Source organism: Branchiostoma floridae, chromosome 8 (assembly GCF_000003815.2).
Source record: "Branchiostoma floridae strain S238N-H82 chromosome 8, Bfl_VNyyK, whole genome shotgun sequence".
In the NCBI taxonomy this organism is placed as follows: Eukaryota; Metazoa; Chordata; class Leptocardii; order Amphioxiformes; family Branchiostomatidae; genus Branchiostoma; species Branchiostoma floridae.
This window is the reverse complement of record NC_049986.1, coordinates 7285723-7302521: the sequence shown is the minus strand read 5'-3', so window position 1 is coordinate 7302521 and position 16799 is coordinate 7285723. Positions and strand designations below refer to the sequence as shown.

Genomic DNA, 16799 nt, shown 5'->3' with positions numbered 1-16799 from the left:
GGATCCGTTTTGAAATCTGAAAGGCCTATTCTCTGATTGGCTGACAGCTGGTTTCTGGCGACGCCCACGGGAACTGATGGGGACGTTTGAGATAACAGAGTACAGACAAGAGGCGGTTTGCTGGCGCCGTTGGATGTCTCTGCGTAGGAATGGGCAGCAAGGGATTTATAAGACAAATCGAGGGGTGACAAGATAGGATAGCCTTACCTGGTGGGATGAGTAGAGCTGAGACGAGGATACAACTCGTGCATACCACACGTATCAGCCCACATGCCAACAGCTGGACCAAAGTCTGCCAACTGTACATGTGCCAGGGGCCGTCATGAGCAAATGTGCCTTCTCTGTAGCTGCAAACAATTTTTAAAAAATTGTTATAGATTCAAACCCAGCTATATTTGAAATAAAGGTGTCATATGTAGACAAAGGTGAACTGAAATTCTATTCTTGTATTATGTCAAGAAAATCCCCTGGTGCACCGGCCTCCGATACGAACTTTATATTGGCTGGTTAGCGCTATCATGCAGCCGTCAGCCGATTGGATACTCCCCTCTTGTTGCTAGAGCGAAAGTTACCAGCCAATCACGTTGCATCATGACCGAAAGTGGCAACGTGATTGGCCGGTGAGGGATGCCAGTGCTAAAAAAAGACCAATCACAGGTCGGAACGTCAGGGTTGCTGACTGTTACATACAAGTGGCAGGCCTAGCATGAGCGGGAAGTTTACTATACGTGGAGAATTTGCCACTAGGCAATACTTGGTACAGAGTGCCGTATGATAAAGAATGGCTGACATGTTACATTGTTAGTAATTTGTGTTCTGTCGAGTACCTTTCTCTACACATAACAAAAGTGTGATGATGCAATGTTCTTGACCCTTTACTTAATAGCCCGAATCCGCTGATGTGAATCTGTAACCAGCGAACGAAATGTATTTGTAGAAATCACTAAGTAAACTGCGACATACTTGACTTGAAAGTCAATGTCAGTAGCCGGATTTATCAGTTAACAGTTGCTTAGGTCAACAGACTGAATAAAGCTGACGTTCTTAGTTGAAGTGACCGTTACTTAGCGTGTGTTGACAATCCAATAAATTAAACACACACTTGAACGTAGTATAGACGACAGTTGCAGCCTTATCAAAATTTACCCAGGTGCGTATACATAAAGTCACATTGACTTAATTTTATAGATAACATCTGCGCGCGTATTGATTTTCGCATGTTCTCCAAAAATATGTTGCCACATGTTACACAATAGCATCCCTGGTGAATCAGAATTTCATGTTTGCCAGAGAATCTGCTCTGCGGGGTAAAGGGGGCACATGGGGCCGCAGCGCCCTTGTTCCCTCTTCAAACAAGAACGGCAATATAAACATAACTAGAACTAGAAATGGCGACGATTTTCTCTTACAGTCTTACTGGAGGTGAGCATAAGACAAACCAAGTCTGGGAAAGAATGGTCTGGATGTTTAGTCCTGTGATTTAGCAGCATATTTTCTTTTCTGGATTTTTCTTTTTTCGTCCTCGCGCATTAGTTTTGGGGTCTCCAGAGGATGTCATCCATAAAATTGAGTCGGTGTGGCCTAAGCAGGTGCCACACACCAGCGAAAGACGTCGCTTAAAAGGACACCGTACGATCTTAAGACACTGTTCTGTGTTTGCAGGTCACTATGTATAGCTAGCCCCGTTGAATCTTACAGACGGTGGGCAAATATCCAGACGAAAAATACCACTGAGGGTATGGAGATTTTGGACTGACCTTGCAGTGACCACCAGGGGATTGACAAGTTCGGCCAAAGGTCATCTATAATATTGTACCATAGGGTAATGCTGCCAATGATTCTACTTCACTCCATAGTACCACAGATACGAGTTAGATCTTTGTATCGTCGGACACCTTTATCGGTTATGATTAAAGGTGTAAGTTAAGTTATTTTTGACACAGGTTTGTGGGTTGGAGTACATCGATTTGATTAGATTTTAGAATTTACCCTGGAGCTGAGTAGACAGTTCTACCTGCCAAACACAATCAAAAGCTTTCCAAAAGTCTACGAAGTATGCAAAAAGGCGATTATTGGTGTATTTGGATATTAGTGTGTCGATGACAAAGAGGTTATCGTTAGTCCCAAAGTCTTATTCTAAAGCCAGCCTGGTTTGGAGAAATGAGGTTATTTTCGTTTAGGTAGTTAGTAAGCTGTAAGTGGGGTAGAAATAAAATACACTGTTTTGAAGAATTGGTTGTATCATTTAAAGCAAGGTGTTATGGTAATCATTTTGTCACGTACATGCTCTAAGAAGCCACAGACAGCCCATCTGGTAACTGTAATTAGTCTGCTATTGTTGTGTGATAACTGTTGACAAGGTGTTATCCTTTGTATTGTTCTTTGATGAACTGAAGATGGAAAGAACAACAAAGCCAATAGCAGGAACATGATATAATTAGTGCCATGTCATGCTGTAGACATTTGTCTAGGCATATGTCTGGAAAGAACGAATAAATTGACGGGAGATTAATGAGGCAGGCAGTTGATCAGGGAGGTATCCAGACAGTCGGACAGAGAGGAGGTTAATTGTGAGATTAAGCCAGACAACATATAGTCATAGATTGCCTGCCTTACTGAGTCTCCCGTGCCCGGTGTACGGAAAAGCCCTGTCTCTGTGTCTGTTCTGTTATCCCTGATGTGTTAGTCTTCCGCGGCATCTAAAAAGAACCTGGGTTTTACCCTCGGTTACAAAGCCATGTTTTAATTACAGTGGTGAATAATCTAACAAGACAGCTTATAACAGAAATACCCCGGTAATTATCCGGGTCCTCTTTGGGCCCACCTTTATGTATTGGATAAATATGTGGCTAACGCTTACTCGCTATTGTTGGGTGAAATAATCGCATGCAAGGAGTAAATTGAATAGCTTGGTCAGTGGATTGACAAGGATATGAGCACCTCATTTTAGGATTTCGTTGAGAATCAAGTCTTTAGTTGCAACAAGGAGGTCAAAAAATCGATAATCATTTTTATAACACTATACTCAGTACGTCAAGAGTTACGCACCGATGTCTAACTTAGAGGTAGACCATACATTTTGCCTGGTTTTCCAAATGGCTTGTGCCTTTGCAAAATCGAAGTGACCTCCATATACGTATAGAGCAACGCAAACAACTGTTAAGGCCTTGAAGTACTCTCCAAGCAGAGGTTAGGCTCCGGCTGTTTTTTTTAACGTTTTTTTTAGTCGTTTTTATCGGGCTTTCTATTTTTTTTTATATCTTGCTGTGTCAAAACCTTGCTGGCGTACTTCAAGAAAAGTGACAAAATAGAAAGCCCGATAAAAACGACTAAAAAAACAGCCGGAGCCTAACCTCTGCTTGGAGAGTACTTGCATGCAACTGCCCTCTAGTCTTGCTCCGGTCAGTCTAAATCGGGTGCTCGTCATGTCCAAAAAGGAATCGTATTACAACAACGGTACGTGTGGTAGTATTGGTAGGGCAACCGGTCCAATAATTGTCATTGTGCCACACTACAGAAAATTACCAGGTCTCTTATAAGGACCCGGTCACATTTGTCGTACGATATGTTTACGACAACTTCAAGTCATTCTCGGAACATTCGTTGCCGTGTCGTACAAAGAAAGCTGCCTGGCGACGAAAAAAGGTTACTTCAGGCTAAGTCGTTCTCGACTGTCGGCTCTGTCAAAGGTTCTCCGAATATTCTACCACAAAAGATCGCACGTCAAATGTGACCGCGTCCCTTACGAGAGAAAAAATTAGAGATCAAAGTTCTGTATAGTACGTACCAGAAAATGACGGCAAGCGGGATGAACGCAGCAGTTGCCGAGATCTCGTTCACCGCTACGAGCTGTACGGCGGGGACTCCTGCCTCTGCGACCCGCCGGGACAGCAAAGCCGCCGCGGTATAACCCACTGCCGCCGCGATAGCCGCGAACAAGCCCTTACCATGACACTTCATGGCGGAATGAGATGCGACAGGATACACACTCCTTTAGGGTTACTCGGTATGCGTGCCAAAGGTCAATTGCCCATAGCTTATGATGGCGTCATACAAAATGATCAAACAATTAAGACAAATTCTCTTGCTTGAGTAACTGCTAACGCTTCGGCGTATCTTATTACCTGGATGTCTAACCTTCATCGACGACGTTTAAGATACTTTAAATCGTAAATCGTTGATGATTTTGTGTGGACATGCTACTGTGAATACTTGAGCTACAGTAGCATCATCTATAACACTACCTGGAGTAAAATTAGAGGAAACGTGTAATATGATGTGCTTCGAGTGATAGAGCTATGAAATGGAAAATATTATTTGGGCGTGGGGATGTGAACCATGTGGGGATGTTAATACTATGTTAATATTCATACATACAGCCAGGGCTGCCCAACTAGCCATAGGCTATTGTCAAGGGCTAACCCTGGGAAAGAATTACATACATGTTACATATTACAAATTCAATTTACTTCAATAAACATAGAATCATAAAATCACTAGCATTAACTTGCATTGTATAAGCAAGACGGTTATAGCTAGCCTAAATCCGATCTTTTGGCATTCTTCCATGTATCCTCCACGCGCTATTCAAATTAACAGTATCTTCACTTGTAGTATTTGTCTACGGCGACACCCCCTTTTCTGTCACTCAAAAGTCATCTGCACTCTGCTCCACTTTTCACGTATTGTCGCAATCATGGGTTGCCCACACGGTCACTTAACTACTTTCCAATATACATTTCTTTCACATTATTCATTTCAAATTGTTTTTGCTTAATTCGCATTTTGTTACATTCTTAAAGGTTTTCGTTTCATGTTTCTAAAAATATTCAAGACACAGTCACTAAACTACATAGTCTAAGAAGCCTAGTGCACAACACATTTGATTTAAGTGTCACGTTAGGTCTGTGACCGTCTGTCCACGCTGTACAGGGGTTGGACCAAATTATGACCGAAATATTCCCTCCGAAATATCTCATCAAAAACATTTATGTTAACTCTAGTTCACCTTTATCTGCGGGGGTAACCTATATCCGTTGTGTAAATGCAGAAACTTTCGCGGTGGTTTTATGTTCGCGGTTTTCGCGGTGGCCGTTTCACCGCAAACTTAAAATCACCGCGAACATTTTTCCATGGCAGTAAAAGACTACAGTGAATGGTCCTACCCCGAACTTAAAACCACCACGAAAAGTCCTTTTCCCCGCTACCGCGAAATTAAATTGCCGCGAAACTAAATGCATTTACAGTATTTGGGGATACCATGTTACGGCCGGGGGGTTTTCAAACTGGCGGATATTTTGAAAGATTATTTTGAAATATATTACAGGTTGGAAACCCCCGGTCCCCGGACTGGGCATCTCTAAATACAATGTTGTTTTTAAAACCAACGAATATAGGTTACCCCGTGGAGTAGCGTTACATGTATCGACGTAGCCTACTGCGCATGACTTTTCCAGTGCCATAGAATCAAACATGGCGCAGACGAGGCGTGCACAATATTCGACCTTTCAGACCAGCTTGGCATATATACTTACTAAACTAGTATGATCTGGAATGACATATCAGCGCATTAAATACATAAGCTGTCAACCTTCGAGCATGGCAGTTCATCTGTGTTGGTATAACGTTTACATAACATTATGAAAAGGTAAACTTCAAGTGCATGACCAACACTGTAATAGTGTGGGACTTACCCAAATTTTGGGCTGATGGTTAAGGTACGAGTCAACCTTTGCACATGCATGTCCTCAAGTCCCAAGTTCAAGACCCACCATGCGCCGACGTTGTGCCGACGGAAAGGCACTTTACACAACATTCCTCACTTCACCCAGGCGAATAAATGGGCACTTGACTTTGTTGGAGAACTAAAAAGTCTGCCTGTCCCTTCCTTCTGTGCTCTGTATGTGGTAAACTCCAAGCAGATCCTACAATGGCATATGATAGTACCAAACTGGCCAAGGAGTGTAGTCAGCCAAGAGGTGTCCATTTGCTATGTAACAAAATACACCCCTAGGCCGGCTTCACTCCTCTGCCAGCTTTTGATACTATGTTATGCGGCCGTAGGATCTACTTGGAGATCATTATGTGGCAATGTTCAGAAATTTAAAAACTTACTTGAGTGCAGTGTCTCGTCTGTCCCAAAGCAAATTAACAAAAAGAACCTTTGTACATCACCTGAACGTTTCGTCGGTATTAGGTGTATAGCAGGTATAAGGGCTGACGTCACAGTTGAGTTACGTGGTAGGGAGCAAAAAATGGGAAGACGATTATAGTTCCTACTTAAAACCTTTGAAAATCCTTCTTTTCTTTGAAAACTTTTGCCCAACCTTGGGTTTTTTTTGCTAGAAGTGACAACTAGGGTCTGATCTTTAATATTTTGGACAAAATTTCTTCAGTTGACCAGTTTTGATGGCGTAATGATAGATCTGAGTTGTTGGGTCCAGCGGATGGCTACAGGAGTAAAACTGGGTCAAAGGTGAGGTTACTGTTTACTTGAATCAGCTGTGCCGAGAGTTTGAGGTGGTTGACACTCTGTTTTCTTTCCATGTTTAGCTAGTATACCCTTGTGACTTTCTGGTGGAGAAGAATTTTTGAGATTGAAATAAAGGTATACGTATATAAACATAGAAACCTGCTATAGAACAACCGGTGCCGCCATCTTGGATATGATGATGATGATCTGAGCAAAGCTTGGCTCATTATCGTACCACGTGACCTGGGAAAATCTCGACCCCAGGGTCGGTAGAACTAATGCCTTGCCTAGCTTGCAGACTGATCTGGGAAAGAGAGCGGGCTTTAGACATGCGCACTGGCTGTTGTTTCAATAATGGAGAAGACGTCCTACCGAATGCGAAAAACCGGAGGTTTCTAGGACGAATTTCGGGTGAGATATGAATTTTTGAAAATTTTACAAGGCCATGAGGTGATGACTAATGATCTCAAGGATGTCTTGGAGTAATTAGTCTGTAATTAACTGCATGATTTTTTCTGGAACTAGCGGATTTTTTTGTGGGTTCCAGACACGTCATGGCGCGTTATTACATAGGAACTTTTTCTAGACGCGGCCGTAAATTTTTAGACGCGAGCAATATGCATGGATTTTGGCATGAAAAGTGCGCCTGAACTCTCTGTCCCAGGGGGCCTGGCATGTTATTGCATGGTCTAAAGTTTTCGAAGTAAGGCGTATTTCTAGACGCAGAAGCTTAAATAGCAGAAATGATCATTGTCTTAGTATAGCTTATATACCTGCATAGCATTATGATTGACATGCTCTGAAGACATGAAAACTTTCTTAGCCAGGAAAGCCGCAAGTGATAAATAAATGTATATAGACCTTATCAAGTAACAAGTAAGTAGTATATAGAGGAAAGGAGACTGACAGGGCTGATAAATATGCTGTAAATAAAAGAATGTGTATATAGGTGATTTTAAACAAAGGGAAAAACTGAAGAGTTTTGCATCTTGTTTGATTATTATTAATATTAATAATATCAATAATATATATATATATATATATATATATATATATATATATATATATATATATATATATATATACATATATTTTTAATTCATTATGTATTCATCTCGACAAATGTTCAGTTCCCTCACGGTTCTGTGTTAGTTATTCTGCTGATTTTCATGAAAGACTGAAGACTATATAGCCTCATCCCATTCTACATAGTATGTGTATAGTATGTAATAGCTTCCTTGAATTGTAACGTTAGAAGTTGCCATGTATTTTTAGAATACTGTTTTGAGCAGTAGATTAATCATTCTTTTTTGTCATCCTGGCAGGACTCCCAAGAGCAGCTGAAAGTTGAAGAGAACTGGGAACTGGCTGGCCCCTAGTACTAGTAGTAGTACCATGCCTGCTGTAGCATCCTCTCAGTCTACCTGACCACTGCATGAGGGTTCTGTTGTTGAGCCAAAAAACTATGTGGCTTAACTGAACAAAGTTCAACAGTTTCAAAATATGTTATTAAATGATATATCATAATTTATAGGCCTCATTTGTGCAGCATTTGTAAGATAACTTAAGAACATATAGTCTAGCACTGATGCTTGTAGCCTTTTCCCCTTTGATGAGGGAAATACACCATAAAATGTTATTGTATACATTTTATTACAGTATTATTTCAATGGCCACCAAATTAGCAAACCGAAACAATTCATTACTGATTGTTAGATACGTTTTCACGATTATCATTTTGTTTTATTGTTTTTATTGTGTAACTGTTGGTGTACAAAGACTATTCTATAGTGACTTTTATTATGATCACATGGATAGGACCACCATGAAGTAGACAATAGGTTCAATAACTTATACTAAAGTATCTAAAGTCATACTTCTTAAATGAAACGTCTGTACAGTGTTTTTATTCATGTCATAATAAATATATTTGACAAAATATTTAATGTCTCAATTATTGTTGCACTTTCTACTTAACTATATATAATACAGTCAGTTCTCAGTCCGTGGTCTTAACATTTGCACCTTTATTTGGAAATTAGTAGGCACAAAAATGTCAAATTAACAAGCAAACCATTTTCAAATGTATTTTTACACAAAAAGACTACCCTATTCTAAACAAAACTTTATTCAGGTGCGTATGTAATGCTTGCTACCATGCATCTGCTTGAATCTCGGGGCTAAAATCGCGAGATCTCGCGTGATCTCGTGAGGTTTGACTGAATCTCGGGGCTAAAATCACGAGATCTCGCGTGATCTCGTGAGGTTTGACTGAATTCAAGATGGCCGCCATTGTCCATAGGTGAGATGCCGCAAGTTTCTATGTGCGTAAGTACTTTTACAATGTCTTGTTTCAGGGCTTCTTATGCTGTGTGCCAATGGGGAGAATCAACTGTCATGTCAGCCCATAACGTTACGTCCGGCGCAGAGCAAGCTGTCATGGATGACCTACTTTGTTAGTAAACACTAAACCACCGACCCTTAGATGACCCGTTGATATTGACTTGGGCTATCCCACATTTTCTACATATCTCCACCCCTATTTTAGTTGAATGGTACGTGCGACGGCGTGACTCGATATCCATGGACGCGTATACGTTTACACATAGAACAGTCAGTGATACCCATATCCGTAAACATATCATGCTATTACTTGTAAATCTGTATACGCTAGAGAGAAGTACTTAGAACTAGTTGATTTCGAGCTGCGCTCCGCAATAAGCAAAGTCAGAATTAGCGCTCATCCTCTTGAAGTGGAAAGAGGGAGATATAAGAGATTACCAGTGTGTGAAAGAATTTGTAAATATTGTACATCTAAAGCAGTGGGAGACGAAACACATTTCATTTCCAAATGTTCATTCAACGAAACCGAAAGAATCACTCTGTTTAGAGAAGTCACAAAGTATTATCCCAACTTCCCCACATTGACAGACGAACAGAAAGCTACTTTTCTCTTGAAATCGCAGAACCCACAAATTTTAGAAAATGTGGGGCTTTTCGTCTCCCTCTGCTTCCAAAAAAGAAGTCAAACCCAACCTGTTTAGAAATAGCCAACACTAGTATTAGATTAAAATATTGTTTATGACTGTCCATTCACCTCCATTGTCACTGTGTGTACTTGCAATTAGCCCTCGGGCACGAACTTGCAAATAAACTTCTATTATTAACATATCACCCACCAAGCAATAGAACGTATACACAAGCAAGCCCCTGCGCTGCGTTAATCATTACATACCATGTTATGCTTACCTTGTGAAATCTTTACCTGGCTGATAAAAAAGCCACAGATCTGCGTTTTGATGTGCTCAGTCAAGACACAAAAAATATCTTGGGAGCGTTTGGAGAAAAACGTTAATCAGGCATGGTTTTCATCAGGGGAGGGGATAGTGTATGTTCGGCGCTGCATTGCTTGAAGGAGGGTCAATGAAAATAGTCTGCTAGCAAAGGTTGGGCGGGGAGTGGGGGGTGGAGGCTGTGAGTCCCTATAAAACACTACACTGTCCAGTCATTCAACTTTTTTGGCATACCAACGAATGACCTCAGAGGAGTGGCGAAGTCTATAGCCTAGTGGCGAGCGCGGTGTATCGGTTCGTAATAATGAACTCAGAGCATGATGCATGTATGATATTACGCTATTCTGTGATAGTGTTCAGATCTATGTCAAAATGATTTATAGACATAGATATCGATGATCATAATATCATAAAATATACAAACAAAAAGGGCTGAAATCCAGTTAGCGTAGATAAAGATGCCACTTTAAATCCACTGATGTTTAACGTGAAAAATATGCAAACAAAACCATTATCTAACCTATCTTAGCCTCAAGTTCACTCTGAGACCATGAAAACTCACCGTCGAATTTGGAACCAGGTTGTTTTCCAACTTCTCACCAAATGTGTTTCTGAAACCTTCCCTCTGCTTGCCGTAAACGTGTTTTGAGGACCCCGTGTGTTGTAGAATGCTCACCTTCTCCACGAAATAGTCACCTGAGCTTGAGTCAACAATGAAGGCAGTGACTGCAGACAACACTTTTAAAGGTGAAGAGCCGTATACCAGCCAACAAACCAACGAGGAAAAAGCTTCCCCTGTCTCACATAAACACCCAAACTACCAAGAATTCACAAGCTGTCTTCAAGAAAGGTTTTTCAATACCTAAGGCCTGGGAGAAAGTCTTTATGCACGAACGCATGCATACCTAAACGTTAAATGTAGACGGTCGCCGGTCTGGGTTTCGGGGGGCTGTTAACGCAGCGTATACATGCTGCTTTTGTTTGTACTCTTATCGATGTAGCATCGCAAATGTGGGTCAAGGCATCGGTCAGGGCACCGGTTTAAACTGGATCGAACAGGAACTAGAACAAAACATAGGTGGCCGTCCTATAGAAGGCCGCGTTATATTTACTACCTTGATAGAAATCTACTCGTTTATTTCACACTTTCATTGTAGCATTTAAAAAATTTGAATTATACTTATAGTATTTTTAACAGATTTAGTCTTAATTTGCATAATTTTTCTCCACAAATAATCTTCTCTTTCTTGCTTAAGAAAGAGACTCTCTGAGTCTCTCCATGATTGACCGTAACACCGTATATATGTTCCGATAGCCCCCCTGCCGACCAACTCAGTCCTTCGGGGGGAAAGCTGTTGTCCCCGTGGACGAACAATCACAAGAAGGGAAGAATTTCAAGTAAAAGATCGGGTTAAATCGGCTTGGGTAGCTCGGCAAAGGTCGTATTATTTGCTATATTATAGCAGCTAAATTGGTAGAATTAAGACGTGACATCATAATGTGTGAGGTTTCCATACCTTATCATTATCAGATTATTATGTGTTATAAAAAAATTGCATCATACACACCCCTTTTCACGAGGTGCAGGTGCGCAAGGCCACTTTGTTATTCTCACATACAATCAGACACCGCTAAGTGCGAATGGGTCGGTTTAGACCGGTTTCGACAGCTGCCAAAGGTTGTTCGCTCTCAAAAAGGCTCAGAAGCAGGTGCGTAAAATTTACCAGTCTTCTTTGCTATTTTCATAGCAACTGCATTGGCTACATTAAGAAGCTAAATCATTATATGTGAGATTTCCTTACTTAAATATCATTAATATTATTATTTATCTTTAAGTTAATGGTAATGTAATAAAAAGTGTATCACATACGCACCCCTTTTCACAAGGTACAGGTGCTAAAGGCATTGTTATTGTTATTCTCACAACAAGACACCACCGTGTGCAAAAGGGTCGGTTTAGACCGGTTTAGGCAGCTTCCAAAGGTTGTTCGCTCTCAAAAAGACTCAGAAACAGGTGCGTAAAACTTACCAGTCTTCTTTGCTATTTTCATAGCAGCTGCGTTGGCTGGATTAAGAAGCGATTTAATTATGTGCGAGGTTTCCTTAATTCATCATTATCAAGATTATTAATCTTTTATGATGATTTATCTCTAAGTAAATGGTAATGCTATAAAAAGTGTATTACATGCACACCCCTTTTCAAAAGGTACTGGCCGATTTATTCTCGTCAATATTTTGTTATTTTCGCAGCCATACACTGCTACACTGACCGCTAACTCGCCATGATCGTCCGTAACACCGTAGATGTTCCGATAGCCCCCGTGCCAAACACCTCAGTCCTTCGGGGGAAAGAGCTGGTGTCCCCGGCGGATGAGATGGGCTACACGGCGTACGAGATCGTTCTGACTCGGGACCAGAACGAAGTCGAGCTGCACCCTGGTGAATGTTTGGCCAGTAACCACATGTACTACTGTATCTCCGGTAGGGGGCGCTGTAGTCTGGAGGACGGGAGGGAGTTTAAAGTCACTCCGGACTTCTTCATGGCGTTTTCGTCGGCTGTTAAGTGCAAGGTGATCACACATGTATGTACAAAATATAATGAATGGTTACAGGTGTTTAATTTTTACGGACGGAGGGGCCAGGAAGACACGGATTTTCCTTGAAAATATGACAAAGAAGTACTACAAATGACGAACAACTCCAGTAAGAACCGGTACTAATAATGCTACTTCTTTGTTAACAAAGAAGCATAGCTATGTCTTGTATTGTGTCATCAAGAATATTCGTATTAAATCTTTTTTTTTTTGCTTTTTGTTTTGTTCTTAAGGTTACAGTGACCTCGGATGACCCCATGAGGCTGTACTGTCTCTACTGCCAAGACGACAACCCCTCGAAAGACGGAGTGGTTGTTCGGTCACTCTCGGAGATCATCGGAACCGATCGGGATGTCGACTTCGGGAGCGGCCACAGCCGAAGATTCCTGCTTAGAGATGACAGTTTTCCGATCACGGTGACCAACACGACCATCATGATGGGAGACGATACAGAAAAGGGAGTCCCCATGTGGTACAAACACCACAAAGAAGCCTGCTACTATATCAGTGGTATGTTTGGTTACGTTGCTATGGACATATCTTGTCTGAAAGCAAAGATAAAAATTCCAAAGTAAACAGTAAACACTCATCACAACGATAAGCTTATGATTGGCAGTTCTTTCATTTCCGTGATCACACACAATCGCAAGTTATTATCACTTTTGATACCCATCTCTATACAGCTGTTTGTATCTTAAATTTTACTTTAAGACAGACGAGGACAATGTGACACTGCTCTCAAGTTATTAACTTATTTTGGCAGTGTCACAAAGGACAGACAGACAGAATGTAAACCGGGAAGTCCCATAGCCTTTTTGGGGCCGTATGGAGAGTGGGTTGATATCAACTGTACATGTCACCGGCATGACATTAGAAGGTGGTGCACATGCCATCTACAAAACTTTATGTATATGTCACAAATATGAAATTCCCATCATTTACCACTGCGATTTCGTAGCTTTTCTCCTTCACTGAAATCCTATCCATTTTCAATTGTAGCATTTACTCATTTTCTGTGCAAATGACCAAATGTATCAAAGTACTAAGTTTAGTTCGTAAAGGTCTTCTCTTATCACCACAGTTATCAATTTTACCATTACTTTCTGTAGGAAACGGCAAATACGTGTGGGAGGAAGGGAAAGAAGAAGCGGAGTTCCATCCCAAGGGTACGGCTTTCTTGATGAACAAGAACGACCCGCACTACGCAATGCCTACAGGGGAGGCCATCACGATCTGTGCGTTCTTTCCCGCCTTGGTTGGGAACGAGAAGCACGTCTTCAGTGGCGGTTATTCCGTATATGGTGCTTCATAGGCAGCCTGCCATGGGAACGAGTTACCACAGCAAGTGGCGCCAATATGTCGGTGATCTATCCAAAATGTGCTTCAATGCCGACCGCTCTAAGCCACAGCGCATCCTGGCTATCCCGGACGCCCTCCTTTGTCGCCGTCAGTCATGGTGATTGACAGGACCGCAAGCGATGATTGTTTACGCCCACTGGTTCCCATATTTCGTTCAACCCTTTTTACAGCTTGACATCATTAAAAGCTTTCTAGTGACTAATAACAAAGTAATGACATTGACAACATTGCACAAATCATTACATGTCCTCGTAAGCAAATTTACGCAGTTTCTGAATGCACTCCTGTCGAAGGAGGCCGACATCTGTCTTCTCCTGTGCAGGGTGTGTTTTCTTCGTTTGGTTTGCTGAATTTCAGCTTCTGGTTTTGTTTCGAACTATCGAATCGAAGATAGCGATACTACGGCAACATGGTAGTGTTCTTTTTCTTCTCAGGCATTATTCATAATAAAGCTATATATCAATACATTTTGCTTTTGTCCTTGATTTGAATACGAGTATATGCAATAAACAGATTTCTGCATTCAGCAGGGAAGTATGTTACGAAAATAGTGAGAACCATGGGTTGGAAACATTTTGAATCCTACTTTCTATGCACCAACCTCCTCCTCCCGCTAGATGTCGCATGGCCCTGACCCTTCATTTCAAACTGCTCAACGTTTTGCTCAGAACAAGGTCAAAAGTGGGACAAGGTGTTGTACACAAAGCAAGAACTGGTTAGAACTGGTTTAAGCAGCCATGTAGTCACGAAGTACAAAAGACAGTGGGATCTCAGTTTATTCCCTTGAGTTGTACTTCACAACAATTTGAGGCATCATTCGTTTATTTGTATTCAACAAATAGCGATTGCTCGGAGGGCAAAACAGGTAGGAACAACCTTTACAAGTTGCCCTCCCTCACATAGAAATAACACCAACACATACAAAGCAATAACATACAAGCAACAACGTCAATGCATAAAAAACAGGTCAGATAAAAAATAATCATACAGGTCATATATATATAGAAGGCAAAATCTGAGTAGCACTACGCATGATAAACTATTGCCTAGCATGGCATCAAAGCCACACAGGAGCCACATCCACAAGAAGTGAACCAAGTGTAAGGTTGGTTAAGACTGTAGTGTAAACTGAGTCTGTTATAGGCAGACTTTACCAACTTGTGCTTAAATGCTAACGCATCAGACCGATTGGCTGCTAGCTGTCCAATACAACGGAGGTCAGGAGCCAACAGGTTCCAGATTCAACACTAGTATACACGAAGAACGTAACCTAATAAACATCAATCAACACGAGCACGGTGAAAGTAAGAATGGCTTACATTGACTATTTAACTATCGACCGCCAGTTGAGTCACCCAAAACTACAACTTGCATCGAGACATTAGCACACGCACAGTTTTGCCAGGTTCAACTACAAGACATGTACAATTTCGCAATTCTTACCGATATTCAGTCGCTTGGGATGAACAGTTAGTTACAGGGGCTAAGACTTACATGTACTACTGAAATATTTTGACTAAGGTGTAAAATTGTGCCGCTCCGTATGTGCATGGTGAAACAACCGGTTCTCGGCCTATAGCCTGGAGCCATGGACTCTGCTCGCTTTAGCCCACTTGGAAGGTCGCTACCCGGCCAACATGTATGGGCGCCGTTACCATTCAAACGCGTTGTTTTTTTAATTGAAAAGTACAAATAACGTTATGCAAATAAAAGTACGAGGACGAAGTGGCGGCGGACTCAAGTTGTAAATCAACTTATTGTAGTGCCGCCACTTGTACATAAATTGAAAATAATATATGACCACGATGGTAAAATTTGGCCCCAAAATTTCCAGACTTCTTTGTGGGGATTTAGAACACGAATCATCTTCCATCGAACAGAACGCTGGCGTGATCGAACAGAACGGGCGTTCTATTTGGGGTCATCCGCCGTCACCCGCAGGTTGTTACAGTAAACACGCAGAAAACAGCCTCATTTCCCCGGGTGCCGTGCGTCAGAAGAAAACAAACATTTTCACAAATATAAACCGTTATTTGGCAAGCTTAGTTTTGCTGCCGCTTAGTTTGGAACATGTGACATGTAACAAAGCTGCTGGTGTCATTATTGGTGACCTTGAATGTTACAACACTTGTTTACGGCGGTATCAATTACTCTATGTTACTATCAGTGCGACTCGACATAGGACCAAACATGGTATTTAAATCGCTTGCAAAACGCGTGCAAATCAACTCTTTCAGGACTAATATTGTCGGCAACTAATATCTCCAGCTTTGTGTCTTAGGGATTTTTGGAACATGGAGGCAATTTTAAATTACTAGTGTTTGAGTGTGAAAATTTGAAAAAATGACGATTTTTCGACCTTATCTTGGCTGTAAAAATAGTTTTAAGTAGAAGTTGAAAAATCCCTAAGACAGAAAGTTTGATATTGATATCATTACCTATATGATATGAAAGATTTGGATTTTCAGTCAAATTTAGGACCAATCTAAATATGGTATTTGTTTTTTTGGTCAACCGAACACCCTTTCTAAATCAACCAACTATGCACATTTCAGAAAACATTGAGACAAAACAGTGCAGCACACGTACAGGGTAAGTTTTGACGTGTACACACTGCCAGTTTTCATTTAATATCGACGAGGAACGTGCGAGAGGTTGTTTTTCAAACTATCACGATCTTGTAGAAGATGTTTCAGTCACCGTCAGCCCTCCGCGGGAACCGCGCGGGAGTCCCGGTAACCCGATACTCTGGGTTCGAATGGAAACTTTTGGTCCAAATTTGACCGTCGACACAGGACTATAATCAGTAAATAATAAGATAAGAATATACAAACATGAAAATACAACACTGAGCATGAGTCCCCCTACCGGTAGAAAAATAGAACGGAAGATGATAATTAAAACTTAAAAACGATTTGAAGATATAATGTAAACATGTGTGTCCGATATAATTTTACAATTAACTTTAAAAGAACAAAGAGGACTTCCACATAAAATCAGTACATTTGTTTGGCATTCTTTGCAAGGATATCAAAATCAACTAAGTGTTCAAGTATCCCAGAAAGCTTGCTGAAGAGGACT

The 16799-nt window shown here is 41.2% G+C and overlaps 3 protein-coding genes across 5 annotated transcripts in view; 1 reads left to right on the top strand and 2 right to left on the bottom strand.

The window, feature by feature from the left end:
• The window catches only part of LOC118420683, a 7143-nt gene extending 2802 nt beyond the window's left edge, over window positions 1-4341 (bottom strand). The window contains exons 1-2 of the mRNA XM_035827580.1: window positions 3788-4341; window positions 208-347 (exon numbers count right to left, since the gene is read on the bottom strand). Coding sequence (XP_035683473.1) covers window positions 208-347; window positions 3788-3960 — 313 coding nt within the window. The 5' untranslated portion in view covers window positions 3961-4341. The remainder of the gene's footprint in view (window positions 1-207; window positions 348-3787) is intronic.
• LOC118420680 (D-glutamate cyclase, mitochondrial-like) overlaps window positions 1-15271 on the bottom strand; it is a 27504-nt gene extending 12233 nt beyond the window's left edge. Inside the window, exon 1 of one of the 3 annotated variants that reach the window (XM_035827575.1) lies at window positions 15162-15271. The gene's annotated coding sequence lies outside the window, so the exon portion shown is untranslated. Of the gene's footprint in view, window positions 1-6174; window positions 6342-10327; window positions 10894-15161 lie in introns of those variants that run through there. The other 2 variants (XM_035827576.1, XM_035827577.1) reach the window with 2 other exon arrangements.
• On the top strand, window positions 11661-14185 carry LOC118420687. Its single transcript, XM_035827583.1, has 4 exons — window positions 11661-11779; window positions 12016-12335; window positions 12593-12869; window positions 13469-14185. Exons 2-4 carry the CDS (start codon window positions 12048-12050, stop codon window positions 13669-13671), a joined length of 768 nt encoding a protein of 255 aa, XP_035683476.1. The 5' UTR covers window positions 11661-11779; window positions 12016-12047; the 3' UTR covers window positions 13672-14185.
• Window positions 15272-16799: the final 1528 nt, after the last annotated feature.